At 42.1% G+C, this 23,768-nt stretch overlaps 1 protein-coding gene across 2 annotated transcripts in view; it reads right to left on the bottom strand.

Annotated features, from left to right (window-relative positions):
- The window catches only part of CEP85L (centrosomal protein 85L), a 109,519-nt gene that overhangs the window by 68,514 nt on the left and 17,237 nt on the right, over nucleotides 1-23,768 (bottom strand). Inside the window, exons 1-2 of one of the 2 annotated variants that reach the window (XM_075268051.1) lie at nucleotides 21,462-21,886; nucleotides 5,102-5,257 (exon numbers count right to left, since the gene is read on the bottom strand). In XM_075268051.1, the coding sequence (XP_075124152.1) occupies nucleotides 5,102-5,257; nucleotides 21,462-21,516 (211 nt within the window). In that variant the 5' untranslated portion in view covers nucleotides 21,517-21,886. Of the gene's footprint in view, nucleotides 1-5,101; nucleotides 5,258-21,461; nucleotides 21,887-23,768 lie in introns of those variants that run through there. The other variant, XM_075268052.1, reaches the window with a different exon arrangement.

Genomic DNA, 23,768 nt, shown 5'->3' with positions numbered 1-23,768 from the left:
GATCATCTGTGACTCAGGATGAGCATTTCTGGAATTCCAAGGAAGTGCAATGAATGGCATGGTATTTAGGGTATTTAAGATAGTTGTTTCCCAGTCCACCAGTAAGTGTGAGGAATCCTTAACCACTTCATGTCTAAAAACACCAATGATCCCAAAAATAACTTAGCTCCCAATATAGTTGGAGTGTCCGTGAACAAGTCTGAACTGAAAACAAAGATTCCATTTCTGCATGAAGTGATTTCTGGGAATTTCTGTGGTTTGCAGACAAATATGTTATCATTAGACATCTTCTAAGGGGGATGAGAAGTAACTAGGCCTCATCTATCACAAAGGAAAAAAAGAAATATGAAATTTAGGCTAGGGCTACATGACGACGTGTTGCAGGACTAAAAATTGCATTAATATGCAAGAGTTTGCGACTGTTTTTTTGTTTTTATACTTAACTTTCTGCAGCTTCACAGATACATTAAACAATACAATGCTCTGGGCAGTAAACTAAATAAAGGTGAACATTAGAAAGAAAGCCAATGTACACAGAATAAGAACCTAAAAATGAAAAGAGATCAAACATCCATGCTGAAGGTCTTGCTCGGGGGATGTGCAACCTTTGTTGACCGAGCAGCACTTTTCTCTTTGCATGTTTCGTGTGGAAAACACATGGACCTCATTATAGTCTATAGGATCCCTGTGGTTTCCTAGGTAACCGTTTTTTAATGTGTATAGGTTTCTGATCGGGAGGTCCCCAAGCGGACCCCCCAAACGAAAAGCCGAGCGCAGATGCGCATAGGGCCTAAGTAATTTTGTTAAGAGTAACTATAAAGGAGCAAACAAATAATTGAGAAAAGCAAGATGTGAACATACTATAGAAAAGGGGTGGGCAATAAATTTTCCCATGGGGCCACATGAGAAATTGTAACGGTTCTAGAGGGCCATGCGCGCTGCGGCATATTTAGCTCCACCCACTTCTATGCTGACTCCGCCCATTCTCAATCATCTTTCCAAGTGCCCCCACAAAGTATAATCCTCCTAAAGTCACCCGTACATTATATGTCCCCCTCCAAATGTCCCACAGTATTAAGTCCCTCTCCTGGTGCCCCAGTATAAACTAGCAGACACTAGAGGGGACATTAAACTGGGGCAGCTGGAGGGGGACTTTTAACAGTGGGGATAGTTGGAGGGGGACATTAAACTGGGGGCAACTAGAGGAAGACATGTCCCCCCCTCCAGCTACCCCCCATGGTTTAAAATCCTCCTCCAGCTGCCCGGGTTTAATGTCACCCTCCATCTGCCCCCTAGTTTAATGTCCCCCCTCCATGTGCATTCAGTGTAACTGCCCCCCTACATCTGCCCCTAGTTCCCCCCTCTTGCTCACACATGCTGTCTCTTCTCTCTATCATCCAGCAGCCTCCATTGCCGGCAGCTTTCAGTAAGCATACAGTCCCGTGTGGCTCCGCCCACTAACAAGTCATAGCCTATCCTGGTGATAGGCTGTGATGACATCATCTCAGGTCCTTGAACGAACTTCTACAAGCTTTGCGGGCTGGATAGAAGTAGTCAGAGGGCCGGATGTGGCCCGCGGGCCGTACATTGCCAAGGTCTGCTATAGAACATAATATAAGAGATTTAGGGACACAAACAACTAGTCTAAGGGAGAAATAGCTAGACTCCCTTTACACTCACTCTGATCTGAGCTCTGAGACTACCCCCACCCTGCCACACATTGTGCTCCTTTATTGAGCCTACAGGTTTCAAAAGACGGAACCTTCCTAGTAACAGGTAATGGACAGAAAATTAGCAAGAGAGGAGGCACCTCTTGAAAGGAATTTTAGAGAGATTCAGGTAGAAAACAGAAACATTTATAAATAAAGTGTATTAGATTTTGGTCCAGAATCAAGTGCTCTATCAAATGAGACTAAGTTGTCTTAAAAGTTAGTAATCATTTTCATAAAAAAATAAAAATAGTTTTTCTGCAATTGCAGATAAATGCCCTTTTCTTTAATAAAAGGCATTATCACAATACTTACTTCAGACAGGTACACATCAATCAGAATAATTTGTTCTACGTATCCTTGGTAAAGAAGTATCACTTTGAGTAGTACATCTTATTATTAGTGCAATGATTCATAAGCCGAGCGGCCTCCCACACGGCCTGTCTCCAACATGTGTAGGAGTATACTGAACACAAGATGTCAATAACAGACAAATGCGCTCTCATATTCATTTAATATCCAGTAATGAAAAACTCATCATACACTAATAAAGGACACTGACTAGCAGAGATAAAGGAATGTCCTACATTATCAATGGAACATAGGGGGGGGGGTAATCTGCTCATAAAAGTATGTATAATATGTAAGTACTGTTATAAAACTCCTCATAGACAGAACTAGAAGTGTAAGATGACATGGAAGTGATCGCATGACAGATCTATAAGGATAAGATCACATGACAGATTTTACGACAGGATCTGCCATGTAAAATCTTTTTGCTATGAGAAGAAAGCTTTACTACTCCCATTCACAATTAAAGGGAGGATCAGGTAGAATGTGCCAGAAGGTCAAGCAGGACACTTTTTTTTTCCCCTCTAGCTGTTTTTTTTTTTTGCAACTAGTGGAAAATGAAGCATTTACCTCCCATGGAAATCTTACTGTATTTTCTGTGGCTTAAATACTGATAAAACTGAGTTGCAAGGCCTCAGCCTTGACTAAGTCCCCTGTATATTAAACTGATTACGTGTGCCATCCTTCGGCAGACTCTGAGGCTTGGCTTCAGCTTTCGCACTTTTATATCAGTAGCTTCTACAGACATAAACAGAAAAAAAAAAAAAAAAACAAGTGTTAAAAGAACTTCTCATCTGTCAGATTGAAATTGCTCCTTAAGGGACAGACTGGAAACTATGGATCAGTGGAAACCATCAGGATGCAGTGCATAAGCAATGAGTATACGGTGACTAGAGCCTTTGGATGCAGAAAACACTAACTTGCGCAAAAGTCATCTATAGGTCATTTTTAGCTCAATGCATTTCAACATTTTTGCCTGAAAAAAATGATATCAATATTTCAATAAAAAAGTAACTAAAGGGAATATTGTAAATCATCACCAGTATAACCATCATTTGCCATAATATGGAAGGACTTACGTCAAAAGTCGGTAATCGCACATGTCCTTTTTGGTCACGATGACATAAGAGGAGCGGGCTATTATAAAGGGACACGCATCGTAAACTAGTGAAGTAGAAAACTGCAATCATAACTCAGTAGAGAACAATACAAGGTTTCCTGTCTTACTATATTAACAGGAAGTCTCAGTTTTCAAACCTTGTAACTCTGCTCGTGTCTTGCCAGCAGGCGCAGAAAATACCACAAATGTCAATTTGAATGTAACGGTAGAGAAGTAACTGGGGATGTAGTCAAATGTGAAAAACACTCTATACTGCTTTACATATGAGCTGCAGACAGAAAATGTTGCCTTTCCAGTTCTGGCAAATACCATTATACAAACTTACACCAATCTATCACTGCTAAATCCTTCCTTTCCCAATGTCGTCGGAGTTCTGTGTCACTAAGACAAAACACAACTTTTTAATGCCCGGCACAGAGGGCAGTTTATAGGGTTCTGCATATGGAAGGGTCATTCTGGACAAAACATCTAACAAGTGGGTTCTTATACCTTTACAGTATCCGCATCAAGAGTTCAAAAAGTTATTTTAGATTTTCTATTTCATCATAGGAACAGAAAAATTGCATGGAAGCCATGAAAGATCTATTACACGAAAAGACCTCAATGCAGCCCAATTGACTGTCTGTCATTTTACCTTCACTGTTCTTTCCATCAACTGTGACAGATTCTTTCACAGATATGAACAGAGCCTTAGAAAGTTGGTTTGCATTCTAGGGTTCTATTTTATTAATGCAGAGATCCCCTTAAAAAAGTATGCTCCAACTATTTACCGGTACTTCTTGCAGACTCTCAAAGACAAGTAGATATGCTGTAACACCAGAATGTGTTAGAAGATTATGCCCTCAACCTCCAGCTCCGTATCAGTTTCATCTAACAGCTTCAGCCATATTTGCATTACCAGTTTCAATCTTTAGCATCTTTGTACAAAAAAGAAGAAGCAGACTCAGCAAGCCACCGCCACAAACAGCACTACCACAAGATATTAAATGTCATGATAGCAGTGTCTAGTACATTGTATGGGGGGTGGGGGACCTCTACAGCATGGGATCATGACCGTGAGTTTTGAATAGCAAAGGAAAAATGAACGCTGATACAACTAAAATAAACCATTTACAAGGAAAAAAAAGTGAAAAGTGACTATCGATACTTGTAAGAAGCAAAGAAGTGTCTGCAAACGGCTTGTGTTGTGCTCACCTTGAAGAGTTGTACCTGATAGACACAAGTACAACCATAGAAGACTGGAGCCCTTGGAGCATTGAATGGTGCAGGATGTACAGGTTCTGCTGTTGCCTCTGAGAGCCCCATAGAATGGAGTAGCAGTGCACACACCGCTGTGGTTGTACAGTGAGAAATAGAGGGGCTCCCTGGGGCCCACCATTCATACGCTGATCACCTACATTAACTTCCTGTAGTTTCTCTACTGCACACATCCGATGTTCTATAACACTAGGTTCACACCTGCGTTCAGGTTTCTGCCACAGGGGAATCCAAAAAATGGAAACCCCTTAATCCATTTAAAAAGCAGCTACCCATGGCAGCCCGCAAACCACATAAACTATAATGGGGTTTGCCAGGTTTCTGCTCAGTTTCAGCAATACTTTTTGTTCCACATTTTTCAAGCAGATTTGGGGACAGATCCCCGAACAGAATCCAGGCGCAGGTGTGGACTTAGCCTTACTAGAATAAAAGGACACTCCCTACATAGTAGTATTACACAAGACTCTTTAGCTACATGGGGGTAACTGTCCAGTCAGAGCTCTCAATGCTTACCACAGGCATGTGGTTTTGCAGTTTTTATATAAGACCTATGACTCTCTATATACAGTATGCACACACCTTGAATCACCCTGTATATGGCCATTTCATGTTTTTGTGGAAATCTTTAATCAAAGTTACTCCAAAAGCGGAAGTGTTTACTCACCTTCCAGACTATCTGAGCAAGAAGTTCCTATGCCGGTATCGCCACTGTCAGATGTAATGCTGTGTCTCCGTGTGTGGCTGCTTCTGCCACTGGGTGGGGCAACTGAAGAATGCCACAGAGAACCTGCAAGCCACCCAGATGTGGGGAAATCAGCGCCTACAGACATAACAGAAGGAAATTATCACATCAATCTGATATTGTGAAGACAAAATATTCAAACATAAACTTGGTCTGAGCTTGACCCAAATCAACATTACAATTAAATGAACATTTTACATCAATTATGATTAATGAGCGATTCTTTTAGGACGCTCCCCTTTTTACATGTCACTCCTCTTATTTATAGGTCTTGCCATGCCACTGAATTTTGGTTTTAGTTACTCACATAACAGAAATCCTGACTGTATAATATACAGTGAGTGATATATCCTTTAGCCAATGACACAGATACAAAATAACAAGACACCAATATGTCAGTGGAGAACTGATCCTGGGAAATGCCACCAATTAGGATTACTTGAGTGGGGCTGAGCTGCCTTACTAGACATAGCTAGATGTGCCTGCAAGAACAAAGGAGCCAAGAAATTTCCAAGTGCTGTGGTCTCCACAGGTTGCATTTTGGACAACACACTTCTCTTGAAGTTTCCCATTTTCCTGTAAGGATACCAACCAAAAGGCTCTCCACTCAATGGTGCTAGATACCCAAGTTATACGGAAAACAGATTCTCAAAATGGAATGCCAATTTAAAAAAGCACAACAGGCATTCACACCTTTTATTACATGTTATGTAGCAATCTGGTCCTAAGGCCCTATTACATAGGCTGTTATTCAGGACTATTATTGACAACTGCCCATCTGCAACGATTGTCCATATGACTGTCTTATAAATTGCAGACCAAGGTGTGACTGCATATTTTATGCAGGATAAAGAGATTATCAGCAGCACATCATCTTGAGGAATCGGAACAGTGCTTGACAAAAATACATGCAGCCAAATCGGGGAGGAAAACTGAGCAGAGATCTTTCCTCCCCCATTCAGTATGCATCAGCCTATGTCATTAGGCCATTGCAAACGATTGCTGATCAACATGATTCCTGTGGGCCAACATCTGGCTGTCCAATACAGTCTCTGTAGAGCAACTCTTTCAATCAACGTTGTGTAATGTCCCAGACAAGCCCTTTATACACATATACTAGGCCAAGTCCTATAGCTTCATGTCATATACCTAATGTTTATAAGAGTCAAGGCATCTCCCTGATATACAGATCCAAGTGCTGCTTTAAATAGGTGATAGCTACATTAGGTTAACTTGGTTGCACTGGAAAAATCATTTATACAGCACACTTTTATATATATATAGATACAATAGAAAAAAAAAGCTGTGTCATTTTGTAAATGAAGCTTACAGTGGGTTAGCGGCCATGAGTTCGCAGAAACTAACCCGATGCAATGAACAATCTTCACTAACTTTCATCCACACGCTGCAACTAAAACCTGTACAGTGTGTTTTCAGCCTTTGCATCGCAAAACTAAAAAAAAAAAAATAGACCTAAGGAGATTCCAGCAACTAACACCCTATTTTGGGTGGTCTTTACAGCAGTAGCGCTCAGCCACTGAAAGCATGCTACTGAATGCTCGACGGAAATTCAGCAGTGTGTCCTTCCTGTGTGTCTCTAGCCGTGTAGTCCGAAGTATTCACTATTCTGTCATTAGGAAAGAGTTCACAAGCTTGTGAAACTAAACCCAGGCTACAAGGAATTACGGCTTCATATGTGTAGAGATGAATAGACAAAAGACATGACTGATCCAGCAGACTAGAATAATAATTAAGATCTATAAAATAATCATGTACTGATGGGACACAACCATTGTGTTATAGTGGACACTGCATATATCTGTAACAATGACTGCAACAGAGTGGAGAATAAGCTGAGCATCCATCTGATATGTATTATGGCTGTAGATCACAACTGCATTACATCATCTCTAGCTACAAACATTCATATTTAATGACTTCATCCACCATGACAAGAATTAAAGCTCGCATGTTTATTATTAAAGAGGTTACATTAAGGCCCAAGTATGTAATGCTGGACTTGGCATTAGTTAGTGCTTTTTTTTTCAATTTTTTTTCCATAGCATACATCCAACTATAAAACACTTGTCACACTTGAATAGTATATGAGAATATTAGAAATGATTAATACACGTTCTTAAAGAAGTACATTGCCTTCCTTTATCAGACGGAGTTATTTTTTATATAAAAGTCTAGGGAGAGGGTGAGGGAGGAGGAGAAGGCTGCTGGAAAAGACACTGTTACATTCTGAGATAGCTCTCCAACTCTCTACCACTGCACAGAATGAGGCAGCAAATCCCAAACTGGCCAGAAGTAGCCTCCTCCTCCCCATAGACTTCTCTGTGTGAAGGGGGTATGTAGACGGACAGTCTGAATGAAGATGAGGAGAGAAGTCTAATCTGCGGAGAATGAATAACACTGCTTTAAGAAAAAATATGGAAGTTTCTTATATACTAGTTATTCATAAGGAGTTGTATTATAATTATATATATGCTTAAGGATAAGGCCCCACGTTGCGGAAAAGCAGCTTTTTTTGTTGCAGATTTTGTTGCGTTTTTTTAAGGCAAAGTCAAGAATGGCAACTATGGGATGGGAATGGGAAATATAGAAGTTCTTATATTTGTTCTACCTTCTGTTCAATGCACTCCAGGCTTTGGCTCAAAAAGCTGCAGCAAAATCTGCAACAACCACCCACGTTACGAGAATTTTGGCACATTTTCTGTAGCAATTTTGCAAGTTAAAAATGCTAATTATGTAGTTGAAACACCCTGCCCAGTCACAATTTTGCATCAAAATTATTCAGGATAGCACAGCAGGTGGCCACACATTGACTACCCTCTTTCTCCCTGGTGTCCACCATCAGATCACCAAGGTGACAAGGAGAGATAGAAATGAGTGGTTCCCCTAACCCCTCCCATAATTTATACAGAATACACTAACTGTACATTCTATATACAATACTCTGTGTATACAGTCAACACATATGTTATTCACAATAGCATTGTCACGTGAAATATAGCAATGAATTATTCCATCTGAAACTAACATAACCCCATTATCTCAGCGTCCAGCCACATATTAGATTGCAACCACAACCTGGACAGGAAAAGGGCCAAATCTATGTCCGAAGAAGATGCTAAGCAGGTCAGACACTATGTAACATCTGTATGACATCATTTCTATAGAGGTGCAGTGGTGGCTGACCACTACTCTGGAAGGCTGCCATTTGGAACACAGTTCTACAATTATAGGGAATTTTTTTGTTGACTGTAGCGTTCGTCTCAACCATTTTCTCCTGTACTGATGACATACACAGGAGTCTTAGTTTACAATGTTTCAGGAATGAAAAGTACTTTGAGTAATAGTTTAACCAATATATGGATACATATTCCAAAACCCGAGCTGAGCAAGTCCCCAAGCGAAGGTAGTTAATGTACCAATGAGGTCATGTTCACACGCGTCAACAAAATCCATTCCAGATATCTGAACTGGGTCGCCTTTTCACAATGTACATAGATTTTGGCAAGCCTCATTCCGTTAAATGAGACAACCACAGAAAGTTTTGGAAAAAAATCTGTCACGTGAATATATCCCAAATTTGCTATTGACATCTAGTTGTTTTCTATGGAAGCTGAGCCACTAAGAAAGCCTAGTGAGGTCAAGGAGTGTATTCACAATAATCATACATTTTATTTATTATAGCACTAACATATGCCACAGCACTTTACAAATGGACAATCTATATCCAGTCAAAATAGTTGCTAAAAGGAGAAATACAATAATATTTCAATCCATTGTAGCCTTTACAACAATCTACAAGCCTTCAAAGACTATATAAATAGGTATGTGCTACTCCATTTTACATTATATAACCTTTCCAAGGAAAGAAGCCACATTAGTTTTGCAAAATGAAAAACACCGACAGCATCTTAAATGAAGCAGAATGGGCGCACTGACAAGGTGAAGGAAAGCAGACCACAGAAGCTGTGCCAGGACAGAATTGAGCACAGCTTTACACTGGGGACCTCATTACAAGTGCCTGTGATACCGTATTCACACTGAGCAGCAGCTGTGACCTGCGAGGATATGCGCATGTGACGTCCATAGACACCTCTAATCCATACATGTTCATTACGCCAGGGAGAGGGGAGGTTTAAGTGTGGGTGGTTTTTACCTACTTTGTGCACCAAGCTTTCTAAGTTTCCAGAATGGAAAAACTGGCTACCTGTGGCATAAATTAGAAACAAAGTTTATATAGGAAGGTTTTACTTCGGCACTAGTGTGTGCTACGGAACTAACTGGTAGGTTACCTACAGGAGATTTCTAGGTACCCTGAAAGCAAAGTTAAGGAACAATAGTGGACCAAGTAAGAAGGTTTACTTAGGTATCTACGGTATATATAGTACTTTGCAGTTTCTAATATGGCATTACCTGGTATGCTACCCAGCATTCCTGGGAACCTGAAAAGCATATGCAGGGTTATCCAGCTGTCCCAAAAAAAGGAGATTTATTTTATATCATATAACGTCATTTATTATTTAGCAATGCCTATTATAGCATTATCTTGTATGTTACCCAGCTTTCCCAAGACTCTGAAAAGCAAATATGACATGGTATTCAATTCTATTTAGTTGCTACCAGGGCAATAATGACAGCTGGTATTCAGAACACCTATCCATTGGTTGTTACTCAGCTTTCCAAAGCTTCTGAAAGGTAAAAAAGGATATGGGAAAGAGGCGAATTATCAAAGCATAACTGCACATATTTGCCATTCAGCAATTTGGGAAAGTTGGGTGACTTTCCCTGTGGAGCTGTTTGGGGTTGTACTGTTAGGATTGTTGGTGAGGTACAGCTGGCAGGTGTCAATGTGTGTAGACCACTGCTAGCACTAGAGGTGTTACTGTTGGGGGATTCCTATCTATAAAATGGCCACTCTCAAACAGACAAAAAGTGAGCAGTCTATAGCCCACCCTCTCCTCATACACTTCCTGGCATTAGAAGAGGACAGGGAGGGGAGAAAAATGTCTTCCATAGAGAAGAATATTTTGCGTTTCTAATTTATTTTTCATATTTTGGAATTATAAAATAAGAGAAAAGCAAGAAGAATCCGTAGTTGATGTGAGAAGTCATAAGAAATTATTATTTTTTTGTTTGTTTGGATTCTGGGTTTTATGGTTCTTTACTAGATGGCCACCAATATTAGATCTGTGGGGGTTCAACCCTGAGACATCTGCAGATCACCAATTGCCCCTACAGTATGATGGAGAGTTAGGGGGCATTCACACTTGCTGCCCTGTCCAGTGTTTGCCATTCTGACGGGTTTCCGTCCTCAGCCCCGGCGAAACTGGGGGATGTACGACTGCATGTACGACTTTGTGATCGGCTAAAAAAACAGTTTCCCGTGGACAGGCTGCAGGCGGACACCTTTACAAACCCATTCAAGTGAATGGTTTTTAAAGCTGACTGCCGGGTTTCCGTCCCCTGTCCAGTTTCGCCGGGGCTGAGGACGGAAACCCGGCGGAATGGCAAACACTGGAACAGGGGTGCAAGTGTGAACGAAGCATAAGCAGTGTGGCTCACAGTATGTAAACATTACCAGAATCCGTCTCAGTACTGGTCATCTATGGGGGTCCCAGGTTTTGCACCGCCACAGATCTAATATTGTTAGAGACCAGATAACTGTTTTGATGTCTCATAAAACAGCTCTTCTCTGAAGGTGAACTACAAATACTGGATAATACGTAATAAGAAACATCAACTGGTAAATTTAGGGGAGTTTTGTGCCCTGCAACCATTTAGACTCTACTAAGACACTCTCTGATCCATGTAGAAAGTTTGTACTGGTTACCAATAAAATCCTGGCCGTTTCGCATTATCATTTATAATGCTATATACCAAAAATGTGATACATGACCCAAATGAAGAAACATTCAGGAACATGGCTGCTGGCTCTGGTGACGGACTACTAAAGGTTCTTTTGTGAAGACTTGCAGCTTGACAAATCCCTCTATTGTGTGTTCAGTAAGACAACAATGTGGGGTTTTAGAAGTCAAAATAGCTAATTTCTGCCATGAAAAATCACTTGTACAAAGGGTATACAAAGGGTCCTTCAGTAGGAGAATACATATGAAGAACTGCTCTTATCAGTGGTGCAAAACCTTGTTACAATGTCACACCTATGTATCACCTATGTATCACAAGCACAAAAACAAACCAAATACTTTATACTTCAGAGACAATAGACAGCGAGCAGCTCATGGCTATTATCTGACCACAGGCCAGACTAAAATCTATAAGTTATTACATGGCGCTTGTGACCTAGATTTTACATACGGACATTACAATCAATGTCAGAGCGTCTAGACACAACTCACAGAAAACACGTTTCATATCAATCATTGCAACAACATAAATAATAAATGGCTGAGACCAAGAACTAGGATTATACCATCTGATAGATCTCCATGAATTTATTTTCAATTTACACATAAAGATGACCAATAAGCATGATATGACCCTAATCTGTACAACAATGACTTCAGCTCCTGATGGAAATTTTACATATCTGTAAACGGTAATGGATAAGTTCCCATTCCGCAAAAAAAAACAGGTAAGAAAGAGTCACCACACTGGAGTCCTGCGCTATTTGTTGGGCAAAGTAACCGATTAGGTAACATGGGCATTATTTTACCAAATGTCAAGGAAATGGGGGTAAACCGCTATATATAAATTTTAACATTGTACGGCTAGAAGAATCTGCAGCTAATAATTTTACATACCAATTTGATGAATTTTTGTTCTTCACTCACAGCATGAGACACTACATTGATGTGCCTGGCACTGTTCCAATGCTGTTCCTAGCCTGCTATAAGACCAATACTCTGTCTGGATAAATTATGGAGGGACAACGGTGCCCATTCATTCTGCTGATTGGTCAGGATCCATAGGGTCAAAACTAGGGTTGGACAATTCATTGAAAACTGAATAACTGATGTGAGTTGTGCATGTCAGTTATTTTTTTGATTGGTTATTACATTATTCACAGGTTGTTTACAGTTTAATTTGGACCAAACACATCCGAACCAGAACTGCTATTATACTCTGGGGTCTTTTCAGACCCAAAATACATTGAGTGGAGGCCCATGGGAGGTTTGCAAACATAAAACACCGGGTGACTTACCTCCAGGGCTCCAGCACTGGTCTTCTTCTTGGCTCCTGAATATTGTCAGGGATAGCAGAGGCTTGTGATTGGGCCTCAGTGGTCACGTAGGGAGTCATGACATGGTGTCCCTGACATCATTCAGCAGACTTGAAAAGGACCCGGAGTACTGCCGGAGCTCAGAGGAGCTGAGTAACATGGCTTTTTATGTGTTTTGTGCTTCCACTGACTACACTCAGGGGTCTGAAAAGATCCTAGAGTATAATAGCAGGTCCGATTCAGACATGTTCGGTCAAAAAACTGCCAGATGAATCTCGCAAGGTTTGCCCAACTCATACCTGAAAAGGGGCATGCTCATGGGATGTGGTCTTATTAATCATACTTATCTGTAATCAAAATAAATTGCACAATTAATTGCAATTCTGGTTTATAATCGCCTCATCTAATGACGTGAGGTTAATTGACTATCTGGAGCCTGAGATTAGGGGGGCTGAAACACATGCGAGTATATATTTTTTTTAACACTGTCTGTAGGGGGATCCTTTAACACTTAGCTGGTGGGAACAAGAAGTGCATCCACTAAAGAAGAAACAATGCAGGCTTGGACTGGACAACAGCTGCACACATGAATCCCACGATGCACCCCCAACTCACCCTGGCACGGTATAGTACACTCATTGTACAGCATCTCAACCAGGATATGGTCAGTATAACACACTGGATATTTTATTTAAAAAACTACCCAATTATTTTTACATACGGTAGACACATCAGTTGGCTGAGATGACATGAAAATACAGACTCATGTCAAGAGAATTCTTCTATCCTAGACCCCATCTTTTCAATCACACTGCAGGGGCCGCAATAACCAATTGTCTTGCTGCAGTGTCGGCATATAGTACAACTCCTAGAACTAAGAGGGTCCTGATTCAAGGTAAGCGCCAGGCAGCAGACTACTAACATGACCTCAATACAGAAGCAATAGGAGGCAGTTGCTAGGCAACAAACTACTACTTGAAAATAAAACTTATGTTTGTCATATTTAGGAACTTACAAATGACTCTCATGCAATATTTACATGTAGCCTTATAGCGGGCCCCCTTTGCTGGGCCTTATGTTTATGTGGCCGGCCACCTTATAGAGAACAGTGTAAGATGGTGTTCACATAATTTGCTCCTTGACAGCAAGTCTTAAGGTACATGATGTAATCTACAGTTTGATGGGAAAGAAAAAAGGTATAAGAGAAGATCATGAAGATGCTTATAAAATAACAAGAATATAGTAGGGCCAAGGGTGAAGTAACCGCACACAGGGTCTCTATCTTTAAAAACAATCACACAACAAGAGCAAAATCTATTTTTCTCGCCTTAGTTCATTTCTCAGGCCTCCAACTTTCGGTCACTTATTATTAGCTCTTCTGAAATCCTAGAAGTCTCATTCAGCCGTCAGTTGCCTCTTAATTTGGATACAAACACAGACATGAAGACATGTTGAGGTTATATTATCACGTCTGCATTGAGATAAATTAATAACAGCTTATTCTAGACCAAATATAACTGCTGAACCAGCAAAACGCTTTAGGCTGCAGAGTAGAAAACATAACTGGGATAATGGGGGTCAACTTATATATTAGGATAATGAATATTCTGGAATCTACTAAAAGGGCTTGTCCCATTATGGACATTTATCCCCTAGCAACAAGAAAAATGTGGGGAAAACGAGAGTCCAACTCCTTTTGCCTGATACTCAAGTCACTTGGATGAGGATGAGGGTGCTGCCGGCGATTACAGTCCCCTGTCCTGTGGATAGGGGATAAGCGTCCATAATGGAACAACCTCTTTAAATGCTACATTAAGATTATTATCCAGATAGGGAGTCTGTCAGGTCCAAAAAATCCTCTCAAACCAATAACAGTGTTAATGAGAAGCCGTTACTAGGAGCAGAGATATACTTCTGTGGTTACAAAAAGAAAAAGCAATGCAGAAATTATCTTTTTTTTACGGATATGCAAATTGGTCTCAAGTGCATCGAGGGTGGGATTTATTTGCCAAATTTGCCTATAGACAGCTGTGAAGAGGGTACTCAGAGAACTTCTGTAGGCAGATCTGGAAAAATTAGGCTCTGCCCTAACGCACTTACAGCTTGACGTGCATATCAATAAAAAAAATATGTGGCCACAAAGGTATGATTCTGCTCCTATTAAAGGCTCTACATGGCACTATTATTATTGGATTGGGAACTATTTTGGACTTGACAGACTCCCTTTAAATGAAAGATTAAAGCAGCAAAAAGGACATAAGAGCATGGCATCTGTGACAGCTGTATTCTGTCTAAAGGACCGTAGACAGAAGTTGGACAGCGGGCAGAGAAGTATATCAGCTCTGTGATATGCAGGTGCTCAACTACATTAGATCAATGTCCGCTTAATAAACCAACAAATGTTGGGGAAAGGAGGGTACGGCATGCTGAATTTCGGCATACTCAATCCTTGACTTCAAATACATTTTTTTTTACACGTTTAAAAAAAAAAAACACGTCAAAATACACGTTTAAAATGTCATTGAAGTCAATGGGAGTATTATTTTTACACATGTAATTTTTTTTTTTACAGGTGTATTCTGCCAAAATACACGCTCATTTACTCCGTGTGAATGGGCCCTTAGTCTTTATGGGAGACATTATATATGTTCTTTTTTCTAGGAGTTCATTTACTTAGAAAACACAAGCTATTGAGACTCCAACATGAAAATGGAGAGACACAAGGCTGCAGTGTTGTGGGCCAGGAGAGCCCATGGTATATAACAGAATAGCACTATTATAGCACATTGGCACTTCTGTTAGCGAATAATAAAGATTTGTTAAACAGGAAGAACCTGGCAGGCGTCATTATTTTCCCTCATGTACGGTATTTGCAGGGTAATGGAATGAAGGCAGTAAGCAGCTGCACCCACAGCATCGCCCTGTGAACCAATAACATGACCTTTCACTATACTTTTTCCAAAATCATAGATAAAAACAACAAAAAGGGCACAAGAAACCTTAAAAAGTAAATATTCATGTAGTAGCAAGGACAAACACTGGAGGTTAACATTACAGCCTCTAGATATCACAGGAAAAGACAGGAGAAACACTACAGAATATATTATCAAGGGAAATCCACTGGACTGTGACTTTACCGCCAGTAAACAATGCAGGAATGCTAACAAGAGAGGTCAGATAACACTACACTACAAGTACAGACAAAGGCTTTATCCATAAGATAGGTCAATTAAAGCTCAGCAGGGGTGTGACAGCACAGCGCCGTACATTCCTGCTGTGGCTGCAATTGGTATTGCAGCTCAACCCATTCACTTGAACTGAACTACGACCAATGAACATGATGTCACATGGCCTGTGAAGTTACCGAAAAAAAGCACTTGGTCAACAGCCATCTAACATGTATGGTGGCCCATCCAAAGTCAAATGTGCAATTACATGTAATGTGATCATTTTACAGGCAGCCATAATGGGGCAGTGAAAAAGGGGCATGGAGCCCCTAATTGTACCTGCAAATGGCCCTGTCACTATGTTTTGCAGCTTTCCTGGTTTTTCAAAGGCTATAATTTAGATGATATATGGGTGTATCTGACACACTTGGTCAGTGATAGAAACTTACATTTCACCTAGTACGGCAGCGGTCTCTGTGATAAATGGCAGTGATACTCATCTACACCTACACAAAGCAGGCCAGAACAAGGGTTTTCAAAATTTCTTAGCCAAATGCTCCCCCCCCCCCCCAATCCCCAAAGTCCAAGAAATTTGAACAAAGTACCCACAAAACAGCTGCTGTTGCTTCTTACTGAGGCAATTTGTTTGGTTCAAAGGTGAAATCTGCTAGGTGGCTGCTTTCTTTCATCACACGATTTAGCCATTTCATTACAGAAAATCTCCAAGATTCATGAACATCTTGGTTTTATTACATTCTATAGCATTTTCTCATAGAGATAGGTATTGTTCCAACCATGAGTAAACTGACAGCAGGGTAATTTGGGAGTCCAATCAAAGAGGACACACTCAGACAGACAAGGACACGTCCTACAGACGCCACATTAAGATGGCTGGAATACGTCCACATTATAAGATACGTATTACACGACCACAATTCTGTCCTAGCCATGGATCTAATAACCCAAGCTAGAAGAATCATAAGGATCTATGGTGCTGCAAGTCTGGGACATTAGAACCATAGTTGGGATAAGATTTGGAGCACTTCCATTCAATGGGAGCACCAAAGATAGCCAAAGAGCTATAATAAGAGAATACATGGGGGAGGGGTTACATAGGCAATACAAAGTCTTGTGCAGGTAACCGGTATGCTAGCATCTTTTTAAAAGCATTATATATCAGGGCCGGCGTCAGCGCATGGCATAGTCGGGCAAGTGCCGGGGGCCACAGAGTCTCTGGGGGCTCGCAGAGTCTCTGGGGGCCCCCCGGCACTTGCCCGCCCCAGCACTTGCCTGTCCCGATTTCAGCTCATCGGTGTCCAACGGACGCCGATGAGCTGAATACATAGGCGATTAAAGCAGGAGCTGTGACAGCTCAGCTCCTGCTTTAAAGCTGCGGCCCAGCTTGCGCGTGTAGGCGCGATGACGTCATCACATCACGCCTACACACGCAAGCCGGGCCGCAGCTTTAAAGCAGGAGCTGAGCTGTCACAGCTCCTGCTTTAATCGCCTATGTGAATGGAGTGAGAGCGGAGAGAGGAGCGTCGGGGGAACGATGGAAGGTGAGTGTGTTTTGTATTATATTAAGGTGGAACATAATGAAGGGGGCCCATGAAACTGGGGGACAAATGAAGGGGAGGGAATGGCATGACACTGGGGAAGATGAAGGGGGTGGGGAGAGAACGGCATGACACTGGGGAAGATGAAGGGGGTGGGGAGAGAACGGCATAAAACTGGAGACAAAGATGGAGGGGGCCCAATGAAACTGGGGGGCAAATGAAGGGGGGGGGGAACGGCATGACACTGGGGCAGATGGAGGGGGTGGAACAGCATGACACTGGGGCAGAGACGGGGGACATGAAACTGTGGGCAGATGAAGGGGGAGAACGTGATGGAACTGGGGACGAAGATGAAGGGGGGGGGACATGAAACTGGGGGCAGCGGAAGGGTGTATATGAAACTGGGGGAGAGATGGAGGGGGGGCATATAATTTACGGGTGACTGTAGGAGGATTATACTGTGTGGGAGCACATGATAAATGAATGAGAATGGGCGGAGTCAACATAAAAGTGGGTGGAGCCAAATTTGCCACGGCGCGCTGAGCGCGCCGCACATTTTGCCCCTCTTTCTGCTCTTTAAAAGTTGGGAGGTATGGAGTTGGTGACGCCACACTCCTGCGTGACGTCACTCGCTTCATCTGCAACGCACAGTGTCTCGACTCCCCCCGCCTCCTTTACAAGGGGGCCCACTGAGGCTCTGTCGCCCAAGGGCCCATAAAAACCTGGAGCCGGCCCTGTTATATATTATATCTACATATACAAAAATCAAATAGTAATACAAAGGATATAACAAATACTGTCCTACAAACAGACGTTATGTAACCATATCTGAGGTTACTCCAATGGGATCTCTGAGCAATTTGTTTTATGGGGTCAACTGTTCCAAGAATATTGGAAGCTTAGCAGTGCTGACCGACGTCTCAGCAAGAAGCAGATGACAGCCTGCACTATTATATGTCTACACTCCCTCTATCAAAACTTAATATGCTGGTGGCAACTGCAGTTATAGGAGGCAAAGAAACCACAATACTACAAACAATAGGGCAAATCTCATACTTCACCACATATAACACTGCATGGACACTGTAACAAACAGAACAAGACCTGCTATGTCGCAGGGGCAATAGGACAATCTACCACTGTATAAACCAGCCTTGGCGTCATTGTCAGATGAAAATAAGTTGTTTCCAAAGCAATGTTAGGACTAGATGAATGGACTACATAAGCCTTACAATGGTATATACTCTTTGCTGTACTAGACATTACAACTTCTGAAGCACCTTATGGAAACCAGCAAAGTAATGCCCACACCTACATAGTGATCATCAAAATGGATGGAAACCCAGCAGACTCATTATTAAGTCAATGGAGTTCGCTGGGCTGCACTTTTCCCTTTTACTTCTCCTCTGAAAAAAATGAAAAGAGGAAGAAATAAAAGAAATATGGCCAGAGCCTTAACACACTTCCAATAAAACTGCCATATGTGGCCGAGATGGGGGAAATGAGATTGTGAGCCCCAGTATGGACTAGGACAGATGGGAACACTATACTACAGTGCACTACTGACCCTTGGGGAAAAAATAAAAACTGAAGAGCTGGCAGACATCCCCCATGTTCTGCACAGAGGCTGCCTGCATCATGTTAGCTGGTAAGGGCTTGATCGTTTCCATATGGTACAAAGAAGTGCAGGTCGGCTAGCCACAGAAATAATGAGAACCATCAAAGTAACAGAATGGCGGATCTGCCACACAGCCCGGCATGCCTTCCTCTTCCTCTATACAACTACTCAACAATTGTTAGACAAAACTTACTACATAATGTGAAGTAGAAAATAACTCAACATGTACCAGCTAAGTAGACACTCACCCGAAAAGTTCTATGCCTTATGTATTAAGGAGAAATTTTCAGAAGACATGAACTATATAGTCAGAGATAAGATTTGTGCGCCACACTTCACAGCTTCATCTCAATGTTCTATTTTGACTTCCTAGCATGCTAACCCTACATGTTCTGGTCTATACACCATTTCTCTTCCCATAATCCATAGGTGAAAATCATATATAAAAAGCATAGCATTTTGATGCATTTGCCCAGTGTGGCGGTTTCAGGAGCAGATCTCTAACACACTTCGGAATCACAACAAATCCTATATATTTCTATACAAAGGGGTCTGTGTCTGTATTCATGCTGCAGTTTATTTATGTCCTCACACATCCAAATGAAGAGTCGCCATGACCCACAGCAAACACCATCAAAATCAAGGGATGCCAATCAATAATAGAGAACAATACGCTACATCTCCTGGCAGCAGACGGTGATGGTGCCCGTCACTTAGGGCTGAATAGAATCATACAGGTGATGGTCATCGACACAACAGGCCTTGTGCACAGCCAGAGGCATCACCACTGTCACCGGCATCTCAAGCATACAACAACACAACTGGCCCTAGATAGAAAATCAGCCAAGGTCCATAGTGCCACCATACACACTGATTATACCCTCTTCATCTGGATCTTCTCAACTATTATTACTAATTATATTGCATAGTATTTATCAGGACCAACAGTCAGAGCTGATCCAATAAAGTCTATTAGGTCCGCCAGATATTCAGGGCAATTACAGCCAAGAAGCGCTCCTTCTGTCATTATTTCCCATAGTATCCAATCTCAACACATCTTTAATTTTTTTTCTATGAAATAAAAGCTGTGCTGTGATTGGTTACTGTGCACTTTTCCTTGAAGACAGTTTTATAAATCTTCTTGCTTTTAGTAAAATCCAGATCTCTGCTTGCTGTCAAATAATACAATTCTTTACATACAAAAGCATTTGTCACAGATTTACACATTGCAAATGTATACATGGAATATGCCTTATGGGGGCTGTACTACCTCTGCCACTATTCCCTATGAAGAGAAAGAAGCTTCAGTAACCCCTATGCACCATCTTACAGCCATACAAAGGATCTGAGAAGCCCTGCACTAAAACATCCACGGAGATGTTGTATATAGTAAGAAAACTGAAATAAGTTATATTATACAATCTCATTATACACATTCCTATAGGCTCTACACATAAGCGTCCTATCCGCTAATGATATGATGTGATCACATCTGCCATCATGGCTCCATTAGACGTCTATGGCATCATCATGAAACCTCCAAGCACCATTAAAGAATAATATGGTCCAATGCTGTACAATATCCGTGACACTGACACTGAAAGTGACACTGACGTCACTTTCGTTGCTCTGCTCCCATGCTGGATCAGAACAACAGAAATGAATGATGCAGATGTGAACAGAGTCTGACAGCAGTACTATCTCACAATAAGAAGGATTGGCCAACATTACTATAGTCATTTCCTTTCCGTGACTCATGGGTAAAGCAACATTTTGCAATCAGGGCTCCAGATCTACTAATTGGGGGGGGTTTGGGGGCACCAGCTTTCTGCGGATAGAGTAGACCTCCAACGTCTGAAAACTTTCTACAAGACAACCAGTGATCAACCCTGGTGATGACCCCTGCTCCATGACATAGAAACCACTGTCTATATGGACACAAAGTTTGTGACAAGCCATGTAGTATACAGTACAGCGTATGGGGAATCTCTGTAGGTGGTGACACAGATACCACACACTGATATAAGCCAGGACCTCTATGAGAAGCCTATACTCATGGTGACAATGTACTGTATATACACACATAGAGAGAGCAGGCCTAGGTTTGATCACGCTCACCTACACTATACAATATTTACCTATACAAACAGTGCTCCACATAACTGCCCCCGACCACAGCGAACAGTTGTACAACCAGTACTGTGGCCACATGGTATATGGAAATTATGCAGGAAAGAGGAACTGGTATACAGCGGTGTCCCACAGACTATTGTATACTGCTGCAAGAACATATACAAATACATACAGTTGTGTGGACCTATACAAGCTCTATATAGACATGTACAATTGTATACAGTTGTGTAGAGAACCTATACAAGTCCTATATCCATAAGAGCTGTGTGGCCCCATATACGCATCCATGAGAGTATGCAGCTGTGTAGCCCCAGACAAGTCCCATATACATCCATGCATTTAAACAAATCCCATACACACATACATATAAGAGTACATAGAGCTCTGTGTATGTACATAGGTCCCATACACACATCCAGCTGTGTGGAGCCGTCTTTGTTGTGCCTGTCCCAACCTGTCTCGGGTGACGGGTGCGTTATATAACGGTAATGTGAACTGTGCCCTGTGAGGGTGTAGTATTGGGGTATCGGGGTACATGGGGAGAACCCAGGGCAGGGTACAGTCTCTGTACAGTCCCAGGACAGTGTATTCACAAGCAGGGGTCACTTACCTGTGGTGAAACTGTTGAACCCAGAGCCGTAATCCGAGACCATCCTCCCCCACATACCTGCGGGGGGCGTCACAGCAGATCAGAACGAGCCGATATCGCTTGCGATCGCTCAGTACAGATCACAGATCGGAGCGGCCTGTGTAAGGGAGATTGGACAGATCACTCCTTTATGCTCGGCTTACGATCCCAATACCGGGATCCCCTTTGTGGTGCTCCAGCAGCGGACATATCCTCTCCTTACTTCAGGGCTTTGTGTGGTTACCGCGGGGTCTCGCAGGAATCAGGGCCGGGATGCTGTGCTTCAGTCCCGTTTGGATTACGTGCACGGAGGGTGGGAGAATTGAGGAAGACGAGGAGGAGAAGGAGGAGGAGCGAGGACTGAAACCAGAGCACAGGCACTCGGCCGCCTGACACCTCCTGCGTGCTGCAGTGCCTGCGGGTACAGCCAGGGGGCGCGCACGGCCTCACGTTTCCAGGCTTCTCGGTAATCACAGTTTTAGGTCACGATACAAGTGTGGTCTCTTCATACCTCACAGTTACACTGTAAAGCTTGTGTCGTCTGCTGACAGGGGTGACTAAACCTTGGTGTGACTGAGCTAGTGTTCTCAGTCATGGGATAAGAAGACGTAATAGCTCTCCCTCCGTGATCCGATATTCTGCTATGTACTATTAGTAGCAGGCGCCAAAGCTCTCCTAACATTGTAGTGCATGCTGCAGAGCTCATACCGCTTCCTGATATCAGGTACATTGGCAGCAGTTCTTACTCTTTGCTATATATATAACAATTGTACTATGGGCCTTATAGTCGCACCTACAACTGGCTCTATGTGCTGCCACCTTCCATAATGCCAACCCCAGGGGGCAGGATAAAGCATTGGCACATATGCTGCTTTCTTATCTGTGCTAGTCTCTTAGAAACCAGTATAATGACCACAATTGTATGGAAGGAGAGAAGGTTATCAGCAGCACCCTCCTAGATGGAAGAGGTCGTGCAGCCTACGTCACATGGATGGTAAGGCATGGCCACCTACCTGCTATGGCATCTCTAACAAAGAATCCATGGGACCGCTCGCCAGCAGTGCCATATAAGAAATAACCCCTCGTTCACATCTGCTTTTGGTAATCCGTTCGGGGAATCCACATGGGGACCCTCCAAACGCATTGGCAACGGTGTGAGCAGTGGAAGTAGACAGACCCTATAGAATGTAATGGGGTCCGTGTGCTCACGGTGTCCACATGGAACATGTGGACAGAAAAGTACTTTGTGATCTACTTTCATGATTCGTGTGGACACCGCGCGGAGAGCACACAGGCCCCATTATAGTCTATGGGGTCCGTGTGCTTTCACTGCACACCGCTTGCCAATGCATTTGGTATTCCGTTCGGGAGGTCCCCATGCGAACTCCCCGAACAGATTACCAAACACAGATGTGAGCGAGAGGTAAGATGTCATTTTTCCTAAACTACTACACACAATATAGACATAAGGCTTAAAGTAGGGAGAGACCAGCTGAAATACCACCAGGAATGCAGCAGGTAAAACCACCCCATTTTGTGTTTAATGTGCAGTCCATTTTGCCTTATGATTCTTCGCCTAAAACTCTCCTTAACACGTTTATTCTTTTTCTATATCAGAATTAAATGTGGATTCAATCAGAAAGAAATCATGTAGTAGTGGCTGCAGCCACAGGATCACACCGCTGACCTGTCCACATGCCATATTACAGCCTTGAAGGAAGGACACCTGTTCTACAGGGCTCAAGAGGGTGTTGTGATACATTTTCTACAGCCTCGTCCTGCCTTGGTGAGTCTTATTCTCACCAGAGGGAAATCCCAACATCTCCCTCCTATTTAGTATTGGGCAGTCACTCAGACTATGCGATTCTTTTACAGTTTTGTTTTTTTTTGTAATGGATTGAGATTTCCTGACAAATGGCAAGTAGTTTCTGGTGCAAAATATAACAAACTACTTCCCTCTCCAATTTTTTTTTCAAATATAAGGAAAATGTTTGTTCTCATACCATGTTAGCCAGTGGGTCAGCAATATAAAAAAAAAATTAAAAAAAACTTGATAGTCTTCATTAGTTGATACCTTTTTAATGGCTAACTAATGATGACAGATTACAACGTTTTGGAACTCTAGGCTCCTTTCTCAAGTAAATTTAAAAAACATTTCTGAAGGATGCATATTTATGTACAAAAGGACACTTGGGTTTATGGCATCTTACAGAAATCACTGACCTGAGAACTGATAAGAACCTGGAATTGTTTACATTGTTTCTACCAATAACTAATAACCCTCTTCCC

Source organism: Leptodactylus fuscus, chromosome 3 (genome assembly GCF_031893055.1).
Source record: "Leptodactylus fuscus isolate aLepFus1 chromosome 3, aLepFus1.hap2, whole genome shotgun sequence".
In the NCBI taxonomy this organism is placed as follows: domain Eukaryota; kingdom Metazoa; phylum Chordata; class Amphibia; order Anura; family Leptodactylidae; genus Leptodactylus; species Leptodactylus fuscus.
Note: the sequence above shows the minus strand (reverse complement) of the source record. Positions and strands in the feature narration are given on the sequence as shown.